Source organism: Oreochromis aureus, linkage group 13 (genome assembly GCF_013358895.1).
Source record: "Oreochromis aureus strain Israel breed Guangdong linkage group 13, ZZ_aureus, whole genome shotgun sequence".
NCBI classification, from domain to species: Eukaryota; Metazoa; Chordata; class Actinopteri; order Cichliformes; family Cichlidae; genus Oreochromis; species Oreochromis aureus.
The window spans coordinates 27235969-27262332 of NC_052954.1; the positions used below are offsets into that span (position 1 = coordinate 27235969).

At 41.0% G+C, this 26364-nt stretch overlaps 1 protein-coding gene across 1 annotated transcript in view; it reads right to left on the reverse strand.

Moving 5' to 3' along the window:
• Window positions 1–11280: 11280 nt before the first annotated feature.
• meis1b (Meis homeobox 1 b) overlaps window positions 11281–26364 on the reverse strand; it is a 77656-nt gene continuing 62572 nt past the window's right edge. Inside the window, exons 10-13 of the mRNA XM_031745600.2 lie at window positions 20782–20840; window positions 18839–18928; window positions 18100–18197; window positions 11281–13218 (exon numbers count right to left, since the gene is read on the reverse strand). Of these exons, the coding sequence (XP_031601460.1) occupies window positions 18139–18197; window positions 18839–18928; window positions 20782–20840 (208 nt within the window). The 3' untranslated portion in view covers window positions 11281–13218; window positions 18100–18138. The remainder of the gene's footprint in view (window positions 13219–18099; window positions 18198–18838; window positions 18929–20781; window positions 20841–26364) is intronic.

A 26364-nucleotide genomic window follows, 5' to 3' on the forward strand; every position in this document is an offset into this window, starting at 1 on the left:
TGGAAATTGCCACAGACAATTAAATAAAGTACCTTTTTTCATCCAGGCACTTAGCAGACACATCTGGAATATTAGCACACATATGATGTAGTTTAACTCATCTGAAATCTTGTATTTACCATCTGTGTTTATACTTTAAAACAGGCGCAATTCCAGTCTGTGTCAGTGATATCTTCTTCCATAGCCACCTTCCAAGTACTTAACTTATCATGTGATGATTAATTAAAATTTATAACTAATATTCCATAACATGTAGACACATCCTCTCCTTTCTAAACTTTAAAGACTCATTTGTTGATAAAGGTGGCACGCACATTTTCTGTTTATTCTTTGAGGATATGCAGTTTTTTTAAACTGTGGAACAGTTTAATTCAATATTTCTAAGACAACTGTTCAAAAAAATTAAACTTCATCTGCATAAAGGTCCATTATTTTCTGAATCCACATTGTTTTTTTCTTAAATTCTCCCTCGTTTGAGCCGCATATTACCCCAGATAAGTGTAACATGACACAGTGAAGGTGCATCACTTATATTTTTCTGTCCAATATGCCAAATTGTAATTGTATGAAAGGATTCCCAGTACATTTCTTCAGTGTCTTAACAAGAATAGAGTTATAAATGTAATGGTGCTATTGTATGAAAATAGTGTGATGCTGAAGCCCGACTCTCTTATAAAGCAAGTATAAGAGCCTAAGGTGGAGTCTGTCAATCCGTATAAACCAACTAAATGATCTGTCAAGCTTATCATAGAGCATTTTTGGCAGAGGCAGTGTGATTGTTTAAAAACAATGCAGGAATTAGAAAATGGAGTAAACCGGTGTAAGTTTATCTGTCACATAGGTGACTTTTATAAGAGCCATCCTTGTACAGATGTAACGTCAGCAAAGACGCTTTTGAAAGAATCAAATGTCTCATGCTGAAGGGTTCGGGCTTTGCATTCTTTGAAGGGCACTTCTACATTCTACATGTTCCCAAATGGCATGAGAAGATGTGTTATTGAATCATGGGAGTATGCAGCGTTTTTAACTGAAGTCTTCACTGCACTTGATTACCCATTCTGTGGAGATAAGAGATGGAATGTCATGATTCATCATGTTTTAGTGCAAAAACTTGTTTACAAAATCATGTGAGTTGGGATTTCATTTTTTCCACACTGATTACGCTGGCACTGATACATTCCTTCTTGTTTCTGAGCAAAGATGATAATGATAGTTTTCAGTTGTAGAAAGCTTGTAGCCTCTTTCGTTTAATGGTTTTCTAGCTGCAAATACAAAGTAAATACTAATTATTTCCATTTTCTCTTTAATTTTGAATTTCCTGAAAGCCACATAATACAACTGAGGAGTTTAAATGTGTGCATTATTATTATTATATGCATAATAACTGTAAGGAATTAACCCCTCCTTGCTTATTATTACTTAGTGCACTATGAGTGCTAAAAAGGCAGAGTTTAAACTGATTTTCATGAAACTGTTTGGAGGTTGAACACAGGCAAAGTAAGACACCATTAACTTGACATTCACATGTGACCACCCAGTATATTTAAAAAGATACTACATTGTTACAAAACAGGAAAATGGCCTTGCTGGCAGTGTATCATTATGATATACATATGCTTTAAATTATTGTAAGACATTATGTCACCCATATTAAAACTTTCCCCAATACACAGCTGTAAAAATGGCATGTTATTTTTTTAACTAATGGTTACATTTTTATATGCTTGAAAATAATATTGTTACCTCCTCGTATAATAACGTTACCTTCTCAAACAAGCATTTCATATTTGCCTTGAAAGTGTACATCACTGAATATCATTTGGAGCTGATGACGATCCTTATCCATACCCTAATAAATTCAACTGTTTTAGTCTGTTACCGCTGACATGCCTCTGCTTCATCCATCATGGAGCTTAACAATAGCCATGTCTTCAGCTCCTTCTGCACAGCTAAAAGCTTTTCATGTGAAGCCTGCAGACCTGCTGTGTGTGCGCTCTAGTGTGTATGTGTTCATGTGTTAAATTTTGAGTGTATGTTTGCTTTTGTGTCTGAGTGTGTGTGTGTGTGTGTGTGTGTGTGTGTATCTTAGGGCCTGCAGCTCTCTTTTATACCTCTTATCAGATGGATGTGTTTGATATCTCCGCTGCCAAGAATTTCCCACATATACATAAACAACCCTCAGCCACTAGCAGGTTGAACTGAAACACTTAAATGTTTAGGAGTTCTGTTTCAGTCCTCTTGCTTTTCTGTTCCATCTCTCCCCTTAAACTTTTTTTAGGCAACATAAAACCAGTTGGTGAAAAATGACCCAATATATAGATTTGTCTCTCTCACTGACACCAGTGCTGGTTTATTTAAAAGCCACACAATGGTTGAATGGAGGAGCGTGTGATCAGCGACTTCTTGATTGATGTCAAGATAGCTAGCAGTATGGCTGGTCAGTGTCTCGAGGGGCTGCATCAACCATTTGCATAACAAGCCAGCCTGCTGACACCAACGCCTCGACAGATGTCAGGCTTGAGAGCAAAGTTTCTCTTTCCATCATTTCGAAGCTTTTTGCCAATTTTGTTTCAGCTTCATTTTTGCAACAACTGTTATTTTGAGGTGAACCTTGTCTCATCAAGGTCTTGTTGCAGTCGTCAGGGTTTGAGGGGTGACTTTACAGTCATGAATATCACATGATTTTTTTTGTTTCATGTTTCATTGGAATAAAAGAAATGTTTTAATTTGAGTTCAGAAAACAACTCACGGGGATGAAAATGTCATTATGATGATATGTGTAGGTAAAGCTGCATTTCAACTAATATACACCTCTCACAGTATATCTTGGAAAGTAGAGATTTTTTTTTTTTACTCCTTTGTTTGAATCCTACAACATTCAAACAAAGTTTTTTTACAAATCCAACTGATTTTGTATTAGAAAATCACATCCCCACTGTACTGTTTGTAAGTTAAATAAGACTTGCAGTGTTGTGGTAATAAATACCGTGTGGTAGAAAAAGTCTTTGATAGTGACAGCAGATACTGGTGGTGCCTGTGGGGGTTTTTTATGCTTGAATTGGGCTTGCACCTGTGTTCTCACACCGTAACGTTGCTGTATGATAAATAAACTATCCATGTCCTGATCTTTTCAGTTATTTAACTTTTCAGTTATTTTACTGCTTGGCCTAAATGTCGCTGAAGATTTCATTTAGATACTAAACTGAGGGAACAGCCAAAATCTCCAGAGTCTGAAAATCTTAACATCTCATGTAAGGCTCAAAAAACTGGGGGGAAAAAAACCAAAAAAAAACATGGCAGCTCACAGCTACTACTTCATATTTGGTTGGAAGAGTAAGTGGCCATTGGTGCTTCCTGCTGTTTTACGTCACGAGGGAAACATCTTTATCATGGAGTATATTATTCCAAAACACAGCTTCCTGCATGGCAACGATCCCCCCCTGTCCTCAGTTCGCCTGCCTCTCTGATAGACTGCATTGCTTCTTATAAACTGTCCATGGTCCATAAATTGTGCCGCGTCGAACATAACACTGCACTGTGTCGGGACATGCACGTTCAGGGCCCCTGCCTCTTCGTTCTCTCTATGCGCTGGCTGAGTGAGATTTGCTTTGTAAATTGTGCAATGAGATCAAGGTTTAGAGAAAAGACAGGGATAGCTTGGTGTGGAGAAAAGTTGTAAACATGCCATTTCACTGTGAGTGAGTGATAAATGAGTCTACAGTCTTACACTTCTGCAGACCTGACGTGTAGTTTTCAGTGAAAAATCTACTGTATATCTTTACTGTTGATAAATAGAGTCTAAGCTTTAGTGCACGATTAACAAACAGGGTTCGGTAGTTCTGTGATGCATTAGTAGTAGTTTGATTATTTTCCACATTATGCTTTATAGTCGCATTTCCATGAAAAGTATTTTTGCACAATACCACAATTTTTAAAGAATCCTTTTTTTCTGTAATTCGACTACATATGTATACTTTATTTTAATATATTTCTCTTAAGTATGCTCAGCCTCTCGTCAGAATCAAGTAAATATTTCTGTGAAGCTGTTTCCATTTTAAATAAACACTGCTGCTTGACATGTTGAAAAACCTTATGTGATTGTTATAGTTGCTCATCTGCCAGTATGCAAGCGTTTACTTTGGTGGAATTGCATCCATTTATTTATTTATTTATTTATTTTATCAGACTGTAAATGCATTTGTTGTGACCATGGAGTCTTGTACTTGTCCATGTAAACAACTGTCCTTGTGGGCGTACACATGCAGTATAATCCGACACATAATTCCAATTTATCTGGAATTACAAGGAGAGAGGTGTAGTTGTACAGTCACAGGTGGGGGAGGATGCTGGGGTGGTTGGACGGGTTGATAAAGCCCTGCTGACTTTTAGCCATTATTGTGCTGTAACATTAAGTGTGTCTTATTATTGTAAACATTAACTGAACATGATCATTCTATGAAACCAGATGTTGCACTTTAACCCAAACCATGACTTTAAGTATTATTTGCACTTGTATTCAAAGTGTTAGAGGACTTGTTGCTAAATTTCTTTGTGTATTTGTGTGGCTTTTATTTTTCTCTTACAACTCCATGGATTCAAACACACTTGAATGATACTGAAAGATGCAGTTCCAACATTTAAAAACTCATGTTTTCAAAGTTTGCCATATGAATAATTTCTTTTCTCTTTCTTTCTTTTTTGACAGAATATATTTAAAGAAGCTCTATAAAAAAACTTCTTGTTGAAAATCAACATGCTTTTTGTTCTGGAAGTGTGTAATCTGAACCAAATCAATGATTAACATCATGACTAAAGCTATGAAGAACCAAGGCCAAAGAAAAAAACTGATGAATGTCTAAATTCGAGCACATGAGTTTGAGCTTGCTGAAACTATTACAGCAATTAAAGTTTTACTTAACAGAGAAAAGTTTAAAGAAAGCTGAATCACAGGGGACACAGAGAAAATGGCCTGCTGCAGAAGACTGAAGGTTTTTTGGTTTTTTTTTAACTGACAGTATAGATTAGTTATAATAATGTGTCCATCTTGACATATTAAATCTAAATTGTTTAGGTTAAGGCAGCTTTCATTCTAAATGCTGCTCATATGTACACACACACACACACACACACACACACTTGAGCCTGCATTTCTGGCAGGCAGAGAAACAGACAAAATAACAGCGAAGATGAAGACGCACATTGTCACAGTTGGAGGGTGGAAATCGGTTGACAGGGTGACAGCGTGCAGAGCTGGCATTTTTCTTTACCCATCACTGATGTGAGACTGATGAATATGTGAGACGGATAGCACATTCACAGCTTTGCATCCATCAGCTACTACAGTGAGAATGGGAGGAACAATTTTTTCCAAACTATTTCACTTTAGAGCTTTGTTAGACCAGATATTACATGCAGATGTCCTGGTTTATAGTATGACTCCAATCTCAACATTAGAGATTTTTTTGTTTTTTTAATGAAAAGCACCTCTTGTACCTCTTTTGAAACGGTAGCATCTGTGCCAACTATGTCTGGCAGTAATATTTTTTTTAAAAAAATGTCACTGTATCTCTTCTTATCAGTATGACAGTAAGAGAATCCACATCTCTACTATTTTCCTGCGCTGCACTTTAAAGTAGCAGAAAACCTTAAAAACGAACTGAACATCCATTTTTGTACATAATCAAGTCTACTATTTTACAAAAAGTATTTTATCTAGCCCCAAAAAGCCTTTAAAGAACACTTGCTACCACAACAACCGCCCAAAACACATCTTGAGATTAGAGTGCAGATTGGCTTGTGTGATGTATGCTGGAGCGGCCTCAATATATAAGTAAACTAATAAGAGAAGTGGCTTGGGGCCAGTACTTTATCAGTATTGTGTTGAAGCTGGAATTCAGCCCCACTGTCCTGTCTGGACTCGCTTCCTCACTGTTTACCTTTAGAGGCCAAGCAGTCAGCGCCTGCAGCCACTCAGTCCTGTGCAGAGAGGCAGAGCAGCACGTTGAAAAACAACAGAATTAAAACTCATCCATGCAGTCATGCGCGGGCTTATTAATGAGGGCGACTTCGCAACAAAAATACAACGATGCACAGTTGTGCAATACTGCTACTGCTATTAATAATAATATTAATAATAATTCGATAATAATCGACGTTTTCTTTAGATTTTTCAAATTAGGGCAATGGTGAGGTGCTTTTTGACATGCATCCAGAAACAGTGTTTTATCCTGACACCGCGTACCATTTACTGTGTCCACGTCTCTTCTTTCGGTGTCTCGAACTTCTAGATATTAAGGGCTCACAGTTTCATGTGTCAGGGGATCAAAATTCTGGGAGAAAAATTTAATTAACTATTGAATTGGTGGAAAAGAAAAGAAGAAAGAAATGAACATGTTGAGTTTAAATGCAGTACTTTACAGGCAGTAAACGGATGGTTTTAAAGTATTTGCCCTGTTCTGTGCCAGAGAGCGCATGGGCAATGGAGGGCGTGTGCTTGAGGAGCGGCAGGTCGCATTATTAGATCAGAACGCACCAGGTGAACTGTGAGGAGTCGACACCCCCCACCTGCCAACCCAGTGCTCCTCTGGCTCATATGACCTGCCCTGCCTGATGCTGCTAAGGTGACCTTCCAAACAGAGATGGAGAGAGAGAGAGGTGAGTATTGAGGAAGGTGCTGACAGAAACATCTCTGGTTATGAACTAGTCGCGGTTTGCTTCTCTCCGCTGGAAAGGTGTGCTGCCAGCGGCCTCCCCTTCCCCGCAGCCGGAGCACCTAGCAGGGAACACACGGAGGCCAAAAACATGATATCCAAAGCACCGGATGTCTCTGGTAATAAGCTGCAGAGAAGAGAAACACACCACACAGCCACAAGAGATCCAGAACTTAAGATTCCTGGTCTGAATGAGCTGTGTAGTTTCTCCGCAAACCAGTAGCTTAAGTATTTACCTTGTATCTCTCTGCGCCAGGCTCTCTGTCACTGCCTGTGTCTAGCACACTCTAGCACGCATGTCTCTAATTCTTGGCTCACATACCCACACTCATACCTGCTGACAAGCCCTCCCTGTGCGCCATGACGCGCAGCGCGTTCACTACAAGATTGCAGAACTTCATCCAGCAGTCGCAGCTGTCACGTCTTCCACAGAAACCAAACTAGGACGTTTACAACGAGCCTGGAAAATGATATGTATATTTCTGTTGTAAGCCAGTGAAATATTCAAAAGAAGCGAAGCAAGCTTTACATTCATGCTTGAGTCATTTCCAATTTTCTCCAGATAATTCTAACGTTTGACTGTATATGTGCGACAGCTGAAAATATAGAAAACTTTCGACAACTTTCGTACTTTAGTGCGTCTTTTTTCATAACTTTTTAGTTATTTTTTTCCCTCTGAACAGGTGATTTATTTTTCAGATGAAAATCTCTAAATGTTTTTTGTACAAATAAAATCAAAACATTTTTAAAAGTTGTCTTAAATCGGGTTTTTTTGGAAAATCAAAATGAGCTTTTTAACAGAATTTTCCTATGCTCTTTATTAACTACGATGCACGTAATAGCAAATTTGCTCGCCCTGTGCGTAAAGGTGGGGGCCACGCCAGTTCTTCACGTCATAGTAACTATGTCGGTATTCCTTAAGGTTGTTTGGAAAAGGTTAGTATCGCATTTTGTTTGACGCAGGGGCCTCAGTCGAGCTCTGAAACCGGATCTCATGACTTCACCCCCCGACAAGAACCTCTGCTAAAGGCATCGTCTGAACCGAAGCTAGTGCGAGATCTCAAACTTTATAATACCAAAGTCACGATTTCTGACCACGGAGCAAACAGCACTTCATCATCAGCTACATTATGCAGCCTGAAATAACTTCATATAGTTCTCTCATTTGTTTCTTGCACGCGCTTAAGGTCGATTTGAACGCTCAAACCAAGAGAGCAGATTGTTATAGATAAGTTTAATCACCAAAACTTATATGACTATTAAAGACTGATGCCCAAAAGCCCAGAGCTGTGCGCTTAAATTCAGAGACTCGTTTGTCAGATGTAATGGAACTGATAACAAAAGGCTTAATCGCGTTACTTTCACTCTCCTTTCTCTCCTTTGCATTTGTATTTATTTATTTCTTTTTTTTTTCTGCTGTGGCTTAGGGTTAAACAAATGAAACGCGCAGTTTCTCCCCTCCTCTTCTTCCTTGCTGCTATGTAAAACCTCAGAGGGGAGCAGACGAGAACGTTACTTATTCTGAAAGCAGAGAGGCTGCAGATAATGAGAGCCTGGTTGCATTAAATGGACAAACAGCAATCCGGCATCTCCTGACCCCTCGATGCTCCTCTCGGCTCCATTGATCATCCCCCCTTATGAGATAATGCAATTACAAACATCAATAAGGAGCTGCGAGGGGAATCATTATGTGGTGACAGTGATAAATGATGCTGCAGAAAATAGCGGGCTCCTCTCAAACAATCCGTGCGCCCAAGGGGCTTTTGAGGGCCGGGGCCCCGTCGCCAAGGAGACAGATGACATCCAAAATGGCCCCTGCTCAACAGTCATCCTCTCTTCTTTTTCCTCTCTCGCTCTCTTTCTCCCACCAACCAACAGATTTTTCTTTTCTCTCCCTCCTTTTTCTTCCTTCTTTTGTTTCCAAACCAGCTGCCACGCGACGTTTGCAAGTGGAGGGGGTTTTTTTTTGGGGGGGGGGGGTGTTTGGTGTTGTTTTTTTCGGAGGGGGTGTTGGAAAGTTTGGAAACTGCGGTGCAATTTGTGTTCTTGTTCATATTGATTTCATTAAATAGCTAGATATTGACATATCACCGCAGCTATATATGTATTTCCTGTGCAATGATTTTCGCTTTGGAAACTATAGAAAATTGATTGATGCAGTATTGCATTGCTAGGAGCTAATGTCATATCTATTCTTTAAGCTTTTCCCTTCCAATTGGGACCTGTGCTTGTGAAAGACGAAGGTAATAAAGGACACTCAATTAATCAGCATTTTAAAACCTGGTTCGCGTAAAGAAAGAGAAAAATAACGTGCAGTGTTTTAATTTTAAGCAAGTATTTTTAGTTTTATGGCTTCAAGGCCTAAGTTGTTTTTTTATTTGTTTTATTGTTTTTAAAAGATAAATTTATTTAAAAAGAAAACCTCAAGACTTGTGTTATTTTTAGAACCAAATTTCCACAAACATTCCATTAATTTCCAGTTTGTGTACACGCTTTAACTGAAGAAATTTAGAATGAAATAAAAATAAAATTAGTTCCATCTCATTAAGTATCGAGAAATGCATGTTGGCAAGGTCGTCGTTTAGGAATAAGTGACTAAAAGGTGTTTTAGGGTGAAAAACACACACACTGCCGCCGAGATTTGTCATGGCTTGTATCGTAGCACGGAACAAGAGGCACGGGGTTGCTTGTTCCCTGCTTCAAACATAAAGACACATAAATGTTTGCGTTGTGGGAGGAAGACAGGCCTGCCCGGACACCTCATGCTCTGGAACATATTTCTGCTCCATTCATTACTCTGACGATTCACTTCGCGGTCAGACTTTGTTTGTAAGACAGAGACGAGTGGTTAGGCCTAAAATCATCATTAGCTACCAATTACGTTATAAACTCACAGTTTTTTAAAATGAGCACAGGCGAAACTTCGCGTGGTTTCAGAAAAAAAAAGTGACAGCAGGTCAGTCAGAAGGCGTTTTGCATTCAAATCTCAGGAGTTTGATATATAGGTCAGCTGTGACAAAATTATTCAGAGAGACACTGAATCTCTTTAATGTAAAGGCGTTTTGCACTTCCTAAAAAAAGAGAACAAATTTAGGCTATTAGTGCGCACAGTGGAGAAACATATTTCTGGATACCTTTATGTAAACACGTTTTTATCACGTCAGGCACCGAATCTTCTAAATATTTACAAATGTTAAATCGTCAACAGGGTAAGATAAGCTAAAAAATTATTTCAATAATTGGATCAAAAATATTTACGATTAATCAGACGTTACTTGTCTGTTTTTTTTTTTTTTAAGACAACTGTATTCTTTATATATAAATACTGGAATTAAATTCAGTGATGATTGTCAGCGACAGTTATTTCTGTCACCTGGTACTTAAATGTATATATATACAGATAATAAGAAACATCAGATTTTCATATTAAACATAGGGATGGCACGGTACGATATTGATTTATTCAAAACAAATTTATTTTGAATGCACTTTTGCTGTGCTCTCTTTTGTTGCAGCCACGCGCTCCTTGTAACCTGTCTTTGATTTTCTACTTTTATCACGTCGCCCAAACGTGTTTTGGCACGCTTTGCGTCCGTGCGTAAAAGGAGATGTGGTACTGTGCGCCATCTCCAAACGTCCCTGCCCCGGACAGTTACCAGGCCTCCCTAAAGAGGGCAGTCAAGCATGGGCTTTCTCCTCTTGTCTCCACAGCTCCCAGCGGCTACAGGCTTAGGAATTCACATTTCACAGCCTCGGATTTTCCAGCCATGGTGGAGAGGCGAAGCAATTAAAACGTCGCCCGGGTTTTTTAAGAGCGTGTCTTTTTTCCTTTTTCCCTTCTTTAGTGTAAATAGCGTTCACTTCGGCAAAGGCAGTAAAAACACAATAGTTGCTCGGAGGAGTGATAGAGAGAAAGAAGGGTAGAGTATTGATTTATACACACATATTGTTATGGATAAAACAGACTCTCTCTTGTTCGCGGGTATGAGGGGGGGAAAGACATTGACTTTGGGATGCAGGGCTGCTCTCTGAAATGTATCAATTAGAAAAAGAACTCGCTCGGCTCTTACCCGCTCGCCTGCTCAATCGGCTCAGCCTTTTTCTCCTGAAGCGCGTAGTATCCCGGAGACAACCTCGGCTGCAGAGCGCCGGGCTTCACGCGGAGCCCTTTGACTGCGGGCAACAAGGCATGAGGGAGAACTAATCTCCCCATTTACACGTTTGTAGCAATTTTACCTAAATGAATTTTAATGCTAAATGAAGGATAATTCGCTTTCTTATCGAGACCCTCTTTCCTCTCTTCTCTTCTGTGTGAGAAAATTACAGCATAACGCATGCATTAGCTGCACATTATCCGCAGCAATGGGAGGAGGGTTGACTTAAGTGCATGTTCTTTAAGTATAAATGATCCTCTACCTTTCTTTAGTGGGCATTTGACATGTTTGTGACTAATCTAGTTTAACAAAAATCAGTTGAGGTTATTTGCTTTTTTTGTTAAAACTCCTAAACGACTAATGTGTTTTATATGTCATACCTGTGTATTGGAAGATAATTTGAGACTAGTTAGGAATTCTGTTATTTGACAAAAAGTATTTATTTACAACACAGATGTACATATACACCCTTCAAAGGAAAAGCATACGAAACAGGTCTTCAAATGAATCTTAAAGATGTGCGTAATACATGTATGAAGCAATGGATAATGGAAGCATTGATAGCGCACACACACACACACACTCACTCATTCTCATACATGCACGGTACCCCTCACATGCATCCTGACACGCACAGTGACTTTTACATTCTCTCCTGTCTGTTGATCAGCATTACATCATCTGGTTAAATCAAAATGAATGGACTGTGGCATAAATGGTGTTTCCCCATAGCCTTTACCTCTCCCTGTTATCAGGCTGCATCAAACGAAAAGGGGAAGAGAATCCATTGGCCATGCCAGTGTTCAACCATGTGACATAAACATCACTAAAACACTGCAAATAGACTTCCAGAAGCCCTCAATCACAGACACACGGAGAAAAACAGGAAACAACATGTTTGTGGGACACACACTTGTAGTTTTCCCATCCACAATGATTTTTTTAGATTGTTTGTGAGCATAAACAGGAGTTGTGTATCATGTCTGTTACCCATCTTTACAATTACACTGTTTCTTTATAAAACAAACCAAAAAAAAGCACAATGGCAACCAGATTCAAAATCTCGTTTGTCCAAAATGTTAGCTACTAGAAATTTTGTGTAGCTCGAGTTCACTGAGGTTGGTTATTAAATGAGCTTGATTACCCCAAACATCATCAGAAATTTTTTTTTATACCAATAAAAACCGTCCACCAGTAGAGGAGGATATAATAAACTGATATGAAAATAATAATAATGATTTAAAAAAAAGATGGAGTGACAAGGTGTAGACAATGTAACATAAATACAATTAGCTGCACCAGCTTTTGCTATGTGTTCCATGAAAGGGCTGTGTGTCCTATGCAGAGGAAGAAAAGATCTCAATCAGTATTGTACTCCAAACAATCCAAATAAAGGCCCTTCAAGAAATGACGGATTGATCGAATTGTTCATTTATTTACTTTTTGCTTTTTAAAATGCAGTGTGATTGAGTAGGGAGAGGGGACAGGAGGTCAAATTTGATGGAGAGACGGCGCTCACACACAGTGTGGAAAAGAAACAGAAAAAAACAAAAAAAGAGAAAAAAGTTCACATCCTTTTTTAAAAAAATCTATTAGAAACAACATAATATGCAGAACAATACAATAGCATTTACAATACTTAAATTCCCAGTTCTTGTGAGAGTCCAGCGTAATTTTACAACAGTATACAGTATATTTTCTTTCTCCACTTGCTTCCCATACTAGGGGTTGATATAGTTATACTTTTAATTTCATTTCTCTTGCTTTCCCTCCTTCCAGGTTTCAATCCACTATATTATTTAAAGGGCACCTTTTTTGCTTTGTTAGTGTCTTATCAGATACAGACATTGGCTTCTCTTTGGTCCAATTCCATCGTCCCAAAGAGTGGAGTGCTCCTCACAGGAAGTCTCTTTTGTTTGCCAAAGAGTCAAGACTAAATCAACAGGTGCCACATTCACCAAGGGTACAGGCAAATAGCCCAGCATGTCTTGTGGGTCATGTACGTTTGCAATCACAATCACTTTAATGGAGGAATCCATGTTAACTGGGTGGGCAGCAGCAGGGTGGGCGAGGTCTGGTGCCCTCCAGAGAAGAAGCAGGAGTCTGTCAGGACAGGGGTTCATCTGACTGGAGTGAAGTTTGGTTTTCTATGCATCACCTAGATATATAGACGAGGATTGTTGGCAGTCATGGAAGTTCCCATGCTGCAGATACCAGCCAAATAAAATGTGTTGGATCTTGGAGGTGAACAGAGGGATTGCCATTTGTTGTCCCCGTCAGGAAGTCCGGAAGTCCCCCTCCGTAGCTCTATAGGCCTCTGTGAGACACAAGATCCCCTGGTTTGCCCTGCGCGTCTATGGAAAGAGAAGATGAAAACGGTTAATGGTTTTCCACTAAAGACACAGTCTTCTGTACAAAGTTAAAAAATAAAAAACTCCACTATATTTGGAAATGTTAGTCAGGTCATAAAAATATTAAGACTGTAGCGAGTTAGCATATTGGCTCCACCACATGGGCAGAAAATATTTAACTACGAAATATATGAAATTGACATTAACTGTTCATTTAATACAACACTGAATCACATCATACTTGCTCTCACGTTACACTTATAGTATGTGAACACTGAAACAGTATTGTATGTTGCAACTACTGCAAACTCAACATAGTGTTAATCTGGGTCAAAAAAGAGACCAAACTGTGGCCTTCACTGACACTGTGTGGCTATATGAGTGAGAGGGAGAGCACTGGAAGGTTTAGTGAGTTAATCCTACACCAGCAGTAATGCTTCTTTAACAGTAGGAGAGGACTTAGAAACCAAACACACATGATCGACTTGAAGTGATACCAAGGCCAGTGCTTAGCATTTCCTGGATAATCTCTTTAACTGGACTCTGAGAAAACTTAAAATTACCTTTTGATTGTTCGCCAGTCAACATTTGATTAATGATGACTACATAAGACTATTTCAGGTCAGTACTAACATGGCATGCAGTTTAATCTTGCTTTAAAGTGTAATATGCCTGGACAAGACTTGTTTGCGTCACATATTAACCAAAACAACTTAAACTGGTGCAACCTGCTGCACGCCATTAAACCTGCTCATACAATAGAAAAACTATGTAAAGAAAACCATCTTTACCGGCACCTCTCACTGCATTCCTCTCTTTAAAGCCAACAAAAGCAGTAATCTATCTTAGTGAGTGGAAAGTCTCCATTGAGGATCTGCGGCCATTGTAGTCAAAAACCAAAGGAGAGGTGAGGCTCGCAGTCGCCTGTCACCTGAGTATGCCCCGGGCCTGTCCACGTGTTCACCACACAAATAAGAGGACCACTACAGATGACACAAAGGAAGGCAGGGAAAAGGACAAGGAGGTGCAGCGGGAGTAGGACAATAGAGAAGTGAACGCAAGGGCCCTCGATTGTTATTCCCCTCATTTTTCACCTGAAGAGAAAAGGCGCTACTTGCGTAAGGGAAAGGTGAGCCATTATGTTAGCTGTGTTAGATTCATTTACCTTGTTTTCAAGTGAGGGGGTGGTAGGGGTTATACAGGCAGTGGCATCCAGCCTGTAACCTTTCTATTTTGAAACATAACCTGTGGCACTACCATAAATCAAACTATTATAGATGCGACTTTAAAAGCAGCACAGGCCAGTGTTAAGGAAATGATCTATGAAATTTCCATAACATTAAATCTCTACGATGCAGTTTTTAGAAAAGGGTAGTAGAAATCAGAAAGCAGAAATTGCAGGTTTACCAGCATACTGTATGTCTAAAACCACAGGACAACAATCCATTCATCTGTTGATTCTCGCCTTTAGTTTGTTTGGCTTTCTTACATATTCTCCCCCTGGTTAACAAGATTGTCCTCATTACTGCGGTAAATACATGTCAAGGGTCTAATAAATGGTATGCGTGCTTGAGAGAGAGCACACATTGCTAATAAGGTTTTTCAGTTAATAAGCCAATCAATACATTGAGCTGTAACCCTCATTTCTTAGCCTCTGAGAAGGATTCCAGAGGGGCCAAATCAACAGTGACACACATTCACATGGACAATACAAGGGGGCGCAAAATCCCCATTGGGACCTGTTTTTTTTCTCCCCCCCCCCCCAGTGTTCGTTTGTAGTAAAAGTTCATCCAGCAGAAAAATAAGTTTAGGGTGGGGTGGCTGACAGTGGGAAGGTCTGTGGTAGTTGATGGGATGAGGGAAGGGATCTTGACCTCTGCGTAGAAGGTTAACAAATTTGTGCTTAATGATTGGAGCAATGAATCCTGGGACAAAGGGTCTCCAGCCGAGACTGGCAGCAAAGGGGTTACAGACAGTGTTCACTCAAGCATTCTGCCCGACATTTTGGGAAAAGCTCCAAGTATGGCAAATTCCATACGCTCTGTGCTATAATTAATTGTCATGAAACTAAAAATTACAGTTTTCCGGGGCCACCCCTGGCTAATTTTGTGGAAGAGAAAAAGCAGGGGGGAGGAAGAAGGGAAAGGGGGTAAGGGTCATCTGAGAGTCACTCTTGTCACTATCAAAGGCTCAGTTCACTTCTGCTTCAGTTGCTGGGCTTCATCTCTGCTGACAGGTGTATTGTTTCGCAAGGGGATATAAGCTCTGTAATCATCATTGGGTGGAAAGCATAATGCTCTTCACTAAGCAGGACTAATTGGCTTTAGTTTTAACTAATGTTGCAATGTGACTGCTAGGCACACCTTCTGTATCAAGGCTCAGCACTCCTCAGCACAATAACCGCTCAATTTAGCCCCGCGGAAACAAAATCTCAACTCTGCTAATGAAAATTGCTTATAAAATATAATGAACCTGTGCTCTCTTAATCAAATAAGATAACCGTTTCCCCCCCTCATGTAATAACCTATTAATTTAATTGGTCATGAAAGAATATAACACATCACTTACATTTAATTGACCTAGAAAGGAAAATAGCAATATTTGACAGAGACAAGCTAGAAGCTAGCAGTGGCTAGCTGATGAAGCTGTAAAGAAACGTCTGGTTGTGAAGAAAAGTAGAAATATTTCTGTCACCATCCCTCTCCAATCTACTCTCTTCTTCCCTCCCTCATTCCTTCCTTCCTCCCTTTACTCCCTCTACCCCTCCCCTCTTTTCATTTACTCTTTTCTCTCTCGCCATCTCTTTATTCCCCCTCCCTCTTTCTGCCTACCCCTCTCTCTCTCTCTCTCTCTCTTTTTTTCCTTCCTCTGTCTACTCGTCTTCTATGTGCTTTGCCTGTCTCGTGGAGGATTCCTCTGGTGGCCCAATTACGAGATTCAGCAGGCAAATTGAGGCTGTTTAAAGCAAGGTCTGCTGGGAAGGCTAGCAGCTGCTTGAAAGACGCTGCTTGGACACAGCGAACCAGCCCTGATGTTTACACACTTGCACATAAACAGACACACATGTCTCATTCTGAGGCATACTCTTTCTATTACAGTGTCTTCCAGCTTTTCAAACCTGGAATATGCCATTTAACGCAAAAATGCCTGCCATTGTTTCAGTTGTGGACATTTGTGACAGAAACAAGGGTGATATATTTTCACTATAGCACACACATGCACACACGTTGTGTGGAGGGTTAATGGTCTCTATTTTTGTAAACTGAATAAGTCAAATCCATTGGTCACACCTCTAGTGATGGCATATTTAATTTGGATCTAGTCAATTAGGCCCAGCTAAGCTCCATACCCTGCTGGCTACCTCCTCCATTTTTGCACTAGTTTGTGTCCCCTCCCTGTGCCAGGAGTAATCCTATTACCATACACACACATGCACATACATGCACACAGTTATAAACACCCACATTCAGCACATGTATGTATTTCACAATGTTTGTGTATAGTATCCATGTAGCCACAAAGGCTGGCACACACAGGTACACGCACATATGGCGTACAAACGGGCTAATTCGTACACATACACACATATAACAATGATGTTTACTACGATTGGACCCATAGCCACTTTATACACACTGTGCACTGTGACAACACCAAGCCTGTATACATCCAGAATTATGTGGGAGTCTGTTTGGCCCTGGGGCGAAAGAGAGAAGGAAGGAAAGAGAGGGAAGGAAAGAGAAGGGGGATTGGGGGGGAGGGGGGTGAGAGAAAGAAAGAGAGGGCAAGAGAATTAGAGAGAAACAGAGAAAAAGGTGTTGTGTGAAAGAGATGGAGGAGCAAAATTGACAGTGAGAAAAACCACAAAGAGGGAGTGAGACAGAGCAAGCATTAGAAAGACAGAGGGAAGGGAAGGGTTGGGTTGGGTTGGGGGTGGCACGGGGGGGTGTGGGTGGCTCCTCTAGCTGGTTAGTGTGTGTATTAATGTGGCTCATGCATCAACAGCAACCCGGCAGATTTATGACACTTAAGGGGCGCTCACTTCTCGCTCTCTTTCTCTCTCCCTCTCCTTGCACCACAACTGCTTATATTTTTGCCAATCAGTCTGTTGCCATAGCAACGTCGTACCTGCCCCCCCAATTTCCCCCACCCCATCGCACCACCAACTCCCTGTCCCAACCCATCCCCACCTTCCTTCCTCCTCGTCACCCCTCTCTCCTCCTCTCTGCCCCATGTTTAATAAAAAAAAAAAAAAAAAAATGTGGACAAAACAGTTCATATAGAATTGATTTTTTTTGTAATTACCATCAGTGAATATTGCATGGCAGCTTTTCACCTGCCTTCCTTTCTCTCATTCTTTTTTTCCCCCCCTTAAACCTTCTTCTCTTATCTCCCCTGCCTGACATATAAAAAAAATGGTGTTGTAGCTTTTGGATATGTGAGAAAGTGAAGCAGCTACACACACATGCACAGGCATTACATACACAAAGAGTTACAAGGTTGTGATCAAAGGCTCTTATCACCAGACCAAGGGGTGGGAGAGTTAGACAGAGAGTAACAGAGAAAAATCAGCCTGGGAAGAAAAGGAGTCTGTTTGTAACAAAAACCCATTTGCTTAAAAAAAAAAGCCTAAATATATCAGTTTGGAAAATAGCCATTTTCCAAACAGTGACCTATGACATCTCACAGACACTCCCATAGTACTTATATTTTTGTAATTATCTGGTGGGATAGTATTTCTACAAGATGAACATCTTGCTGTAAATTGCACCCTCCATACTTCCTCATGGTGAACTGTATTTGAATAATATACTCCAAGTCCAAGAAAGTCTTGGTCAAGAAATCCTGTGTGTGTGTGTGTGACATAGTGAGCACATTACTTACATCCCCCTGTGTGTTGTGATTGGTCGCACTGGAGTAGGGCTACATGTAGTGCCACTGACCTTCCATGCCCATGTTCATGCCCATTCCACCCATTGGTCCTAAGAAACAGAGATAAGTTGTTAATTATTTATTTATTTAATCCAGGTGTAACTAGGAAATGGTTTGCAGACCCTGAGCGAAATAATATGATGGTTTAACTGTGACAGACAACATGCTGGATCTGCCGTGCTGAGGTGTGTGAAGGTGATGGGGAGGGGTGAGGGGTGGTTAAGTAGCCTGGCAGTTTATCCAAACCTGCTGACTTTGAGTGGAGGGTGAGATAGGGTTAGGGACTTGGGAGAATCCCAGAAAACAGGGGATAGAGGAGGAGGAGAGGAGCTTAAGGACAAACTCTGGGATTAAACCTGATGGCGTGAGAGAGAGGGACTGTGTGAGAAGGAGTGGGAGTGAGGAAGGAGATGGTTGTGTAATGTGATTGACCACACCTGTTCTGGTGTATTCGGAGAGGGCTAGATAACAGTGTGTTTGTGTATGTAGTGCATGTATCCTCATTCTGGTGTATGAGTATTGCACAGCATAAACTTAAAATACTAAACAGCAAACAGAGACAAAAAAAAGTCAAGAATGACGCTGGTAACATAAGAATCGAGAAGACAAAGGCAAGAAGATGAGCTGAGAAAGGAAAGATGGGAAGAGCAAGAGAGGAAAGAAAGGGACAGACATGCAGCGCAAGCCTTACCAGGTGGTCTGATTCCCATGTGCTGCTGGCCGTCCATGACGAAACCCCCCATCGGCTGGCCATCTGGATTGTAGGGAGCTCCTTGACTTACTGTGGATGGAAGAGAAGACAGGGAGGAAGGGAACAGAGTGGTCAATTAGTGCTTTTAATTAAGGCTCAGTGGCCGAGGCGGGATCATCTGTTGACTGGTGCACGCACAGGAAGCCGCCGTTGTCTTTCAACGTCATTCTGCTCCATGTCTCTGCAACTGAGTCTCCACTGTAAGCCCCTGGTAGACTTTAATACGTCTAAATGTTCTAAAAAGGATTGGACTGGGTGTTTAGCGCACGTATGCAAGGACTGTTGTTTCTAGACTAGATTTAGACCATCTGGAGGAGTTGAGGAGCTGCTTTTATAGACTGGCTAATTACAAACCAATGTAGCATATTAGCATGACTCAACTGGGCTAGAGCAAATAAAAATTACTCTTAAATTTTAGCCCATAACATACGGTTGTTTCGTCTTTTTACTGCACTTTGCTCTCTGGGGGTATCACAGGGATCGTCCATAAGTTTGTTTTTGTCCATTTGATGTTTACATTCATAACATGGGAATAACTTTCATTTCTAGTATGTTATGTTATACATTTATGGAAAATTCAGACTGATAAATTTGGCATGTTTGGAAACTGGTATCTTCACTGGAATTTTAGTAGTCAAAGTTTTGAGAGCTCAACAAACCAATGGCTAAGTTTTAAGGGGTAGAACATTTGTGGTTAGGAACTTTGAAATCCTGTAAAGACCTGAAAATACTGCCGTTGATTTTTAATACTGAAGTACTGAACAGTTTAGACTCAAAGGTCTCAAACTAATTTTATGCTTCTCTAAGTAATTTTGACACTTAACACTGCAGTGTTTGCAGTGCATTGTTACTGTGCACACACATTTAAAGAACAAAAAAGCGCTCTAATCAGTTTTCCTTTGGAACAATAGAAAGCCATTCTTGCTGAATAATGCCCAAATATTACCTCTGCCTAGGGAGGAATGACAAGCGAAACCTGATAGGGTTCCTACTTTTTGCTCACTTCTATTGTCCCGGTTTCATAGAAATCCACTTACCTTCGATTTAGCCTGTTTGGGGGTCAGTCAAGCAAAAGCAAGACCTCGGCCCCGCTGAATGTCTTTGAACTTTACTGCGCCCCTAATGCCACCCTGACCTTTGACCCCTATTACAGGTAATAAAGTTTACGGCAGCCCAAACCAAGCCATGCACCAGAGGGACCGCTCACTCACTTCCCTCGCTCCCTGGACCAGCCACAAATAGGGTAGAGGGAGGGTGTTGAGAGGAGCGAGAGGTGTGTGTGTGTGTGTGTGTGTGTGTGTGTGTGTGTGTGTGTGTGTGTGTGTGTGTGTGTGTGTGTGTGTGTGTGTGTAAAAACAGATCTGGAGCCAAAAAGCCAAACAACGGTCACCCAAAAAAAGAAAGGGGTGTAGTTGTATCTCGGTTTGAGCCAGGGAGGAAGGACCGAGTGTTTTTTTTTTTTCTTTCCTCAACTCCTTCGGCTCACTGGAAAAAAAACAAAAAGTTGGTGGTGGGATGGGTGGGGGGGACTGGTTAAGAGCAAGGCTTACCAAGAACACAGCTAGTTTTGTTTGGAGGATAAAAGGAAAAATAAATCCACTTATCATTAACTTGCTTTCAGCCAAATTATATTTTATAATTAATAAATAGCTTTCACTCCAAATGCCATGTCATAGTTGATTAATGAATGCTGTTAATGTTGTAACATTTTGGGTTTGATTTTAGTGCTCAGTCACAACAGTGAGGGGGAGCCCCTGGTACTTTTGGACATTCCAGGGTCGGGGCATCGGTCCTGTATTTACCAGATGAGGGGCCTCCGGGTGCATGGAGTGTGGATGGCTTTCGCCTGCGCGACTTGAATACAGTAACTATAGAAGACTTGCCTGCACGGTTTGACTGGTCGATCATGGGCTGCACTATTCTCCTCCTCGCATTAATGAACCTGAAGTAGATAAAGAGCAGAGAGGAAAAGGGCAGAAAAGGAAGAAGGGACAAAGACAGAAACAAAGTTAGTGTATTTTTCAAAACAAGATCAGGCAGAAATGCTGACTAATACCTAGAAAATCTTGGCACACAGCACGAAAACAAACATATTGCCAAATCAGCCTCTCTTTCTTAGCTAACCATAATAATGATATGGAGTAATTACTCTCCCATAAGCATCCCTGATCCCCGGTAAAGCCCCACTAGAGGCACAGCGAAAGTCACATCTTAACAACCTTAATAATCAAGGCAGCTGTCTTTGAAAATGCAGAACTCTACAACTTGTACAAACTTGCACAGCCTCGGCATATACACAGACATCAGCCTGAACACTGGGGTCTTTGTGGGGCGAGGCTTAGCTGCGATTTTTTTCCCTGCCTCTGAAACATTTTAACCCATCTTGCCTTGTTGGAGATGTTCCACCTCACAACGAGCTGAGATTGCTGACTGTTTAACACACTTGGCTTCGAGTGTAGCAGTGTGGGAAGTATTGCTGACAGAAACATGTCATGTTGCCACCAGTGAGAAGCACTGTTTTGGGTGATACTGTGTTAAGACAGGTGACCGTTTGTTACTCTGTGACAGCAGGAGGTGTGTGTGTGCGCGTGTGTGTGCGTGTGCGTGTGTGTGTGTGTGTGTGCGCGTGTGTGCGTGCGCTCACAAGAACAAAAATTTGGTTTGTATACTCTTAGACTAAAATCTTTTATACTTCATTACATCCTACAAAAGCAAGTAGGCCATTTATTGCGTACACACAAACACTGTTACTTACTCACACACTCTTAATCCCTCTCTCACTCCTAACATTTATTCACATACATTCGCACCCACATACACACTTATAGGTGGCGCTCCGGCCTTGGTCATCTTAAACTCTTGTGAAATGACCCTTTGACCCTCGGTGACCCAAAGGACAGAGGACTCTCGGGGCTTCTGACTTGATTTATGTGTTCCTGCTGTTACCCCACCGGACTCTTCTATTTCATCTCTGAAAAGGGAGCATTCGCTGAACTTTAAGGAAACAATAGTCCTGCTACACTTCTAAAGCTGGAACGCAGTGCAGTTAAGAGCTCTGGGAAAGGACAGCAGGGGAACAGAAGCAAAACGACACTAGGATGCTGCGTCTGTTAATTAGTGAATGGAAGCCTCTCGCCTTATATGTATCCTGCATTATCTTGTAAGGACAGCGCTGTAGGGAAATAAACAAACAAGGTGGCAAAGGCAGATACCAAGAGAAAAATAAAATGATTAACAGCCTAATTGCTCCATTATATTTTGCAAGCTGCTTTAGAAAAACTGTTCGCTTTGGCAGGGATGCAGGCAGAGCTTCCTATGAAGTGAATTTTTTTTTTACATTGGAAAAAAAAGTTGCGGAGGTTCTGTCAACCTTTGAACTTGAAGCTTTGGGGCATTTTTTCTGTATTTGTTACAATAAAGTATACAACCTTGGAATTTCAAGGGGTAGAAAGAAATAGAAGGAGGTAGGGAGGAATGCAAGAATGCACTGACATGGCAGAGAACCATCAAATGAGGGAACGTCTGGAGTTTTATCACCACCACCACCCCCCGCTTCCTCCCCCACTGCCCTGTTTTGTTGGGGGAGATATGAGAGGAGGAGCAAGGGAGAGGGCGAGGAGGGTTGAGGAGGCCTGAGCATTCCTTTAACTTTGCTCTCCTCTCCTCTGCTCTCCAAACCCTTTACAAGGTTAACTGGAGGCCAGTGCAAGCTCACTGTTGATCTCTCCCTCCTCTTGTCATCCACAGCTGTCTTATTGTCACCATTTTTATTCTTTGACTCTTTTCTGTCAATTTGTTTTCCTCTTCCAACATGGCTTCTACCTCTTTTAAACATACACTGATGCAACAAAGGAGGATTTTTCGGCAATAGGTGTACACTTCTTAGAAAGTCAGGTAGTCATTCCTTGCACAATAGGGCTTAAGGCATATGTGGACTTCAAACTTGATGTGAAATATGGCAAAAGAATTTATTTATTCTAAGGATTAAACAGGCAATGTGTTAATGAAATAATAATCCTACTCCTACTGCTGCTACTAGACCTACAGGTGATGTTATTATTGCTACTCCTAAAAGAACAACAGTGTCCATGCCTCTCTTTCTTATATCTGTTTCCTTCTCCAGCTTGCTCTCCCTTCTTATCATTCCTTCCCTGTGTGGTGGAAACTGGCAGCCCACCTCACAGCAACGAATCTACAGTCTAACCCACCAAATCCCCTCCTCCTTTCAAAAACTCTTGCCGGTTTCCTGTCCCTGTCGTCCCTATATCTGAGGCCAGATGCACCATGGGGGCTGGAACAAAGGATAAAATGCTTCTCATAATAGCAGCCAGGGGAACGGAGCGATGGAGAGCGGGAGAATGGAAGGGAAGGAGGAGTGAGAGAATCAGAAAAAAAAAAAAAAGCAAGGGGATCTGGTCTGCAAACCAGACACTCTTGCTGTGACCGTTAATAAGCTGACAGAGAGAAAGACTGGGGGGTTGGTGGGGTTAGGGTGAGGGAGATGGAGGGAAAGGAAGATGGACGAAATAAGAGAGAAAGAGACAACTCGGAGACAGATGGAATGATGCAGAGAGAGAAAAGAAAAAGAGAAACAGCGAAGAGAAAAAATGGAGTGGGGCTTCACCTTTTCACGACCCCTGGGTGCTATAGGGCCTGTGTGTTATGGCCTGTTCATTCCCCTGGCTCCCATCACAACACAATGAGCTGCACTATTCAGCTCCACTCAGTACAACAATAGCTGAGCTATTTTGGCGTGACACACCACTGGTGGTACGCCTAAAGTTGGGCAAAGGAAAGAACATGACTTGAAATAAAATTTGTTGGAATCCAACATGGTATGAACACCGTCAGGATGTGAGCTGGATTCACACCAAGAGCACACATGTTTGACATATGCATGCACCCATGACACAGTGGATCAAGACGCATGTCGGCCACGTGTTATGCCAGAGTTGAAGGCACTAAAGTCATTTAAGGAGACAGAGTTTTATTGTTTTGGGTTTTTTTTTTTTGTTTTTTTGTTTTTTGTCGGATCCATTTCTCCTTCTGAGATTGCTAATGTCTGGATTAATTCTCCTACCCCTCTCCCTCCTCCTCTAGAAAGAGTGGAACTGATTACGACGGCGTCTGCCAAGCCCTTGCTAATGTCCTATTCTCATTACGTGCGACACACACACACACATACACAGACATACTGAGCCGAGTCAGCTGCACACAGGTGTACACGAAGCACACGTGAAATGCCCAATTAAAAGCAAGAAATTGTCTTTTTCATCAGCTGCCTTTGTTGCGTGACCAATTAGGGGATAATTTAATAACGAGCAGTGGAAAGATGCAGATTGGATATACAAAAGGTTACTCCACAAGCTCATTGATTTAAATTCATGTGGAGTTCTCAATATCTGTGGCACACATACTCACACATCCATATCTCCTGAGCCAACTACCGATATTATATTAGTAATACGAGACGCACAGAAACACACAAATACGCACATACAGCGCACACATACACCCCACGTTCTCAACACTCACTTATGCTATTACATTAGTAATCTGAGAGAATTTTGCACACGCGGCCTGGACACATCTCATATTTTTACACCGCTGGATATTTCAGCATCACATACATTCATCAGGATCCAGCGGTGTATTTCTGCGCACGCCGACAGAGGTTTACATGCATATTCAAATCTGACAGCCACTTAAAATAACTCTGTAACCACACACTCCTCTTAGCTGCCAATCAATGTGATTTAGACGCACTAAAAGAAAGCAAGCTTTGACGGGTAGAATCATGTAGCTTATCATCAGGCTGTCACTGCATGGATACCATTGATTGTCTCCTGCTCCACCACAATTAACGCGTGGCCCATATATCCTTCAGATACATACTGATGGTGTGCGCGCACGCTCTCTCTCTCTCTCATTCACCCATGTAATGTAAAAAAAATCCCTTTTTTAACCCTTTATTTGTTTGCTCAAAACTTGCTGTTTTTTAAAAAGTGACTTTAACACATTATTCTTGCTTAATATTATCCCAAAAATATTTGCACGTTTTCACATACATAAATTCAGTAACAGTTATCCCAGCCTAAGCCATGCATTTATTTCTGCAGAACTTTATTATCCCATCCTATGTCCCAGCACATCACCATCTTCTTAAGTAATTAGTTATTTTATTATACAGCTCACATATTCTCTTATGCACAGCCGGGGGTGGCAGGGCATTCCCGTGCTTGTACCTGCACTGTATGTGTGTATGTGTGTGAGTATACTGCATGTGGGTGTGCAAGGGAATTACAGTTATGAGTTTTTCCTTTTGTTCTCCTCGGTTGATGACTTAACTCATAAATCACCTCCTTCTCATTTCCCCACACTCTATCTCCATCCCGCCTTCTCTTTCTCTCCTCCTCAGTGTCGTTTTCGGGTCAAATGCTTGGATTAGATGCTTCAGATTAGTTTAAATAAACTATCGGAGCTGCTTGCAAAATGCCTAGTTGCAACACAAACAGTTACAGCATGGGAACAGTTTTAAACAGTGAATGCAAGACTAATTCAAATATGACGCAGCTTTATTTGTTGTGTTTACATGACTTTTATATGGACTAATGCCCCTAAATAAGCACAGACGATACTTAATGAAGGGTGAATTTCATTAATCCCCAGAGTGGTGGCACAGGTTAAGATTAAGTTTGGGTAAATATTAAAGTTCATTGAGAAAAATTGTCTTATTAAAAATTTGCAGAAAAAAAAGGTAAAAAAAAAAAAAAAAAATTCATAATTACAATTGTTTTATTTTTGTACTTGTGATGCCTTAAAATAATGTTTCCTTGTAGGAATAGTGACATATTCACAAAGCAGCGATGCATTTAGGATCATCACGTTGTTTTCTCTCTTATCCCATCAGTCTTGCAGTCGTCTCAGGTGCATCTGAGACCACTTGCAGGGAACCGGGACTGGTACAGTTTATCTTGGGAAGTAAGGTTTTTGAGCTAAGATCTAGACTGTGCCAAAAGGAAAAAAAGGGTACTGCAAGTATCTATGTGTAAGCCTTATATTGTGCAAAATGACTGGATTCGTCTTAATTGTCTGTGCAGCTTTCAGCAAGTACAAACACTCACATGAGTACACACAGTTAATGCATAGCAATACTTGCCCTGCATGTGCCCACTTGCCAGTTCAAAGCACCGTTGTCTTATTTGCACCATTTTTCCTAATGCTGCTCAGACAGCTCAACCAGCAAAATATACCTATGGCAACCTGCAGCCAGGTCACAACACTTTGTGTATTTCACCATCATTTAAATGGCCAAACTGAAGAGGAAAACAACAGCGGCACATCACTGCTGGTAGGCAGAAATGTTAATGCAGACCCTTCAGAAAACACAGTCAAAGCACCTCTGTGTGGTTGCATGAACTACCAACAAGATGAGAGACCCACAAACAAAAATGCACAGGTGTCCA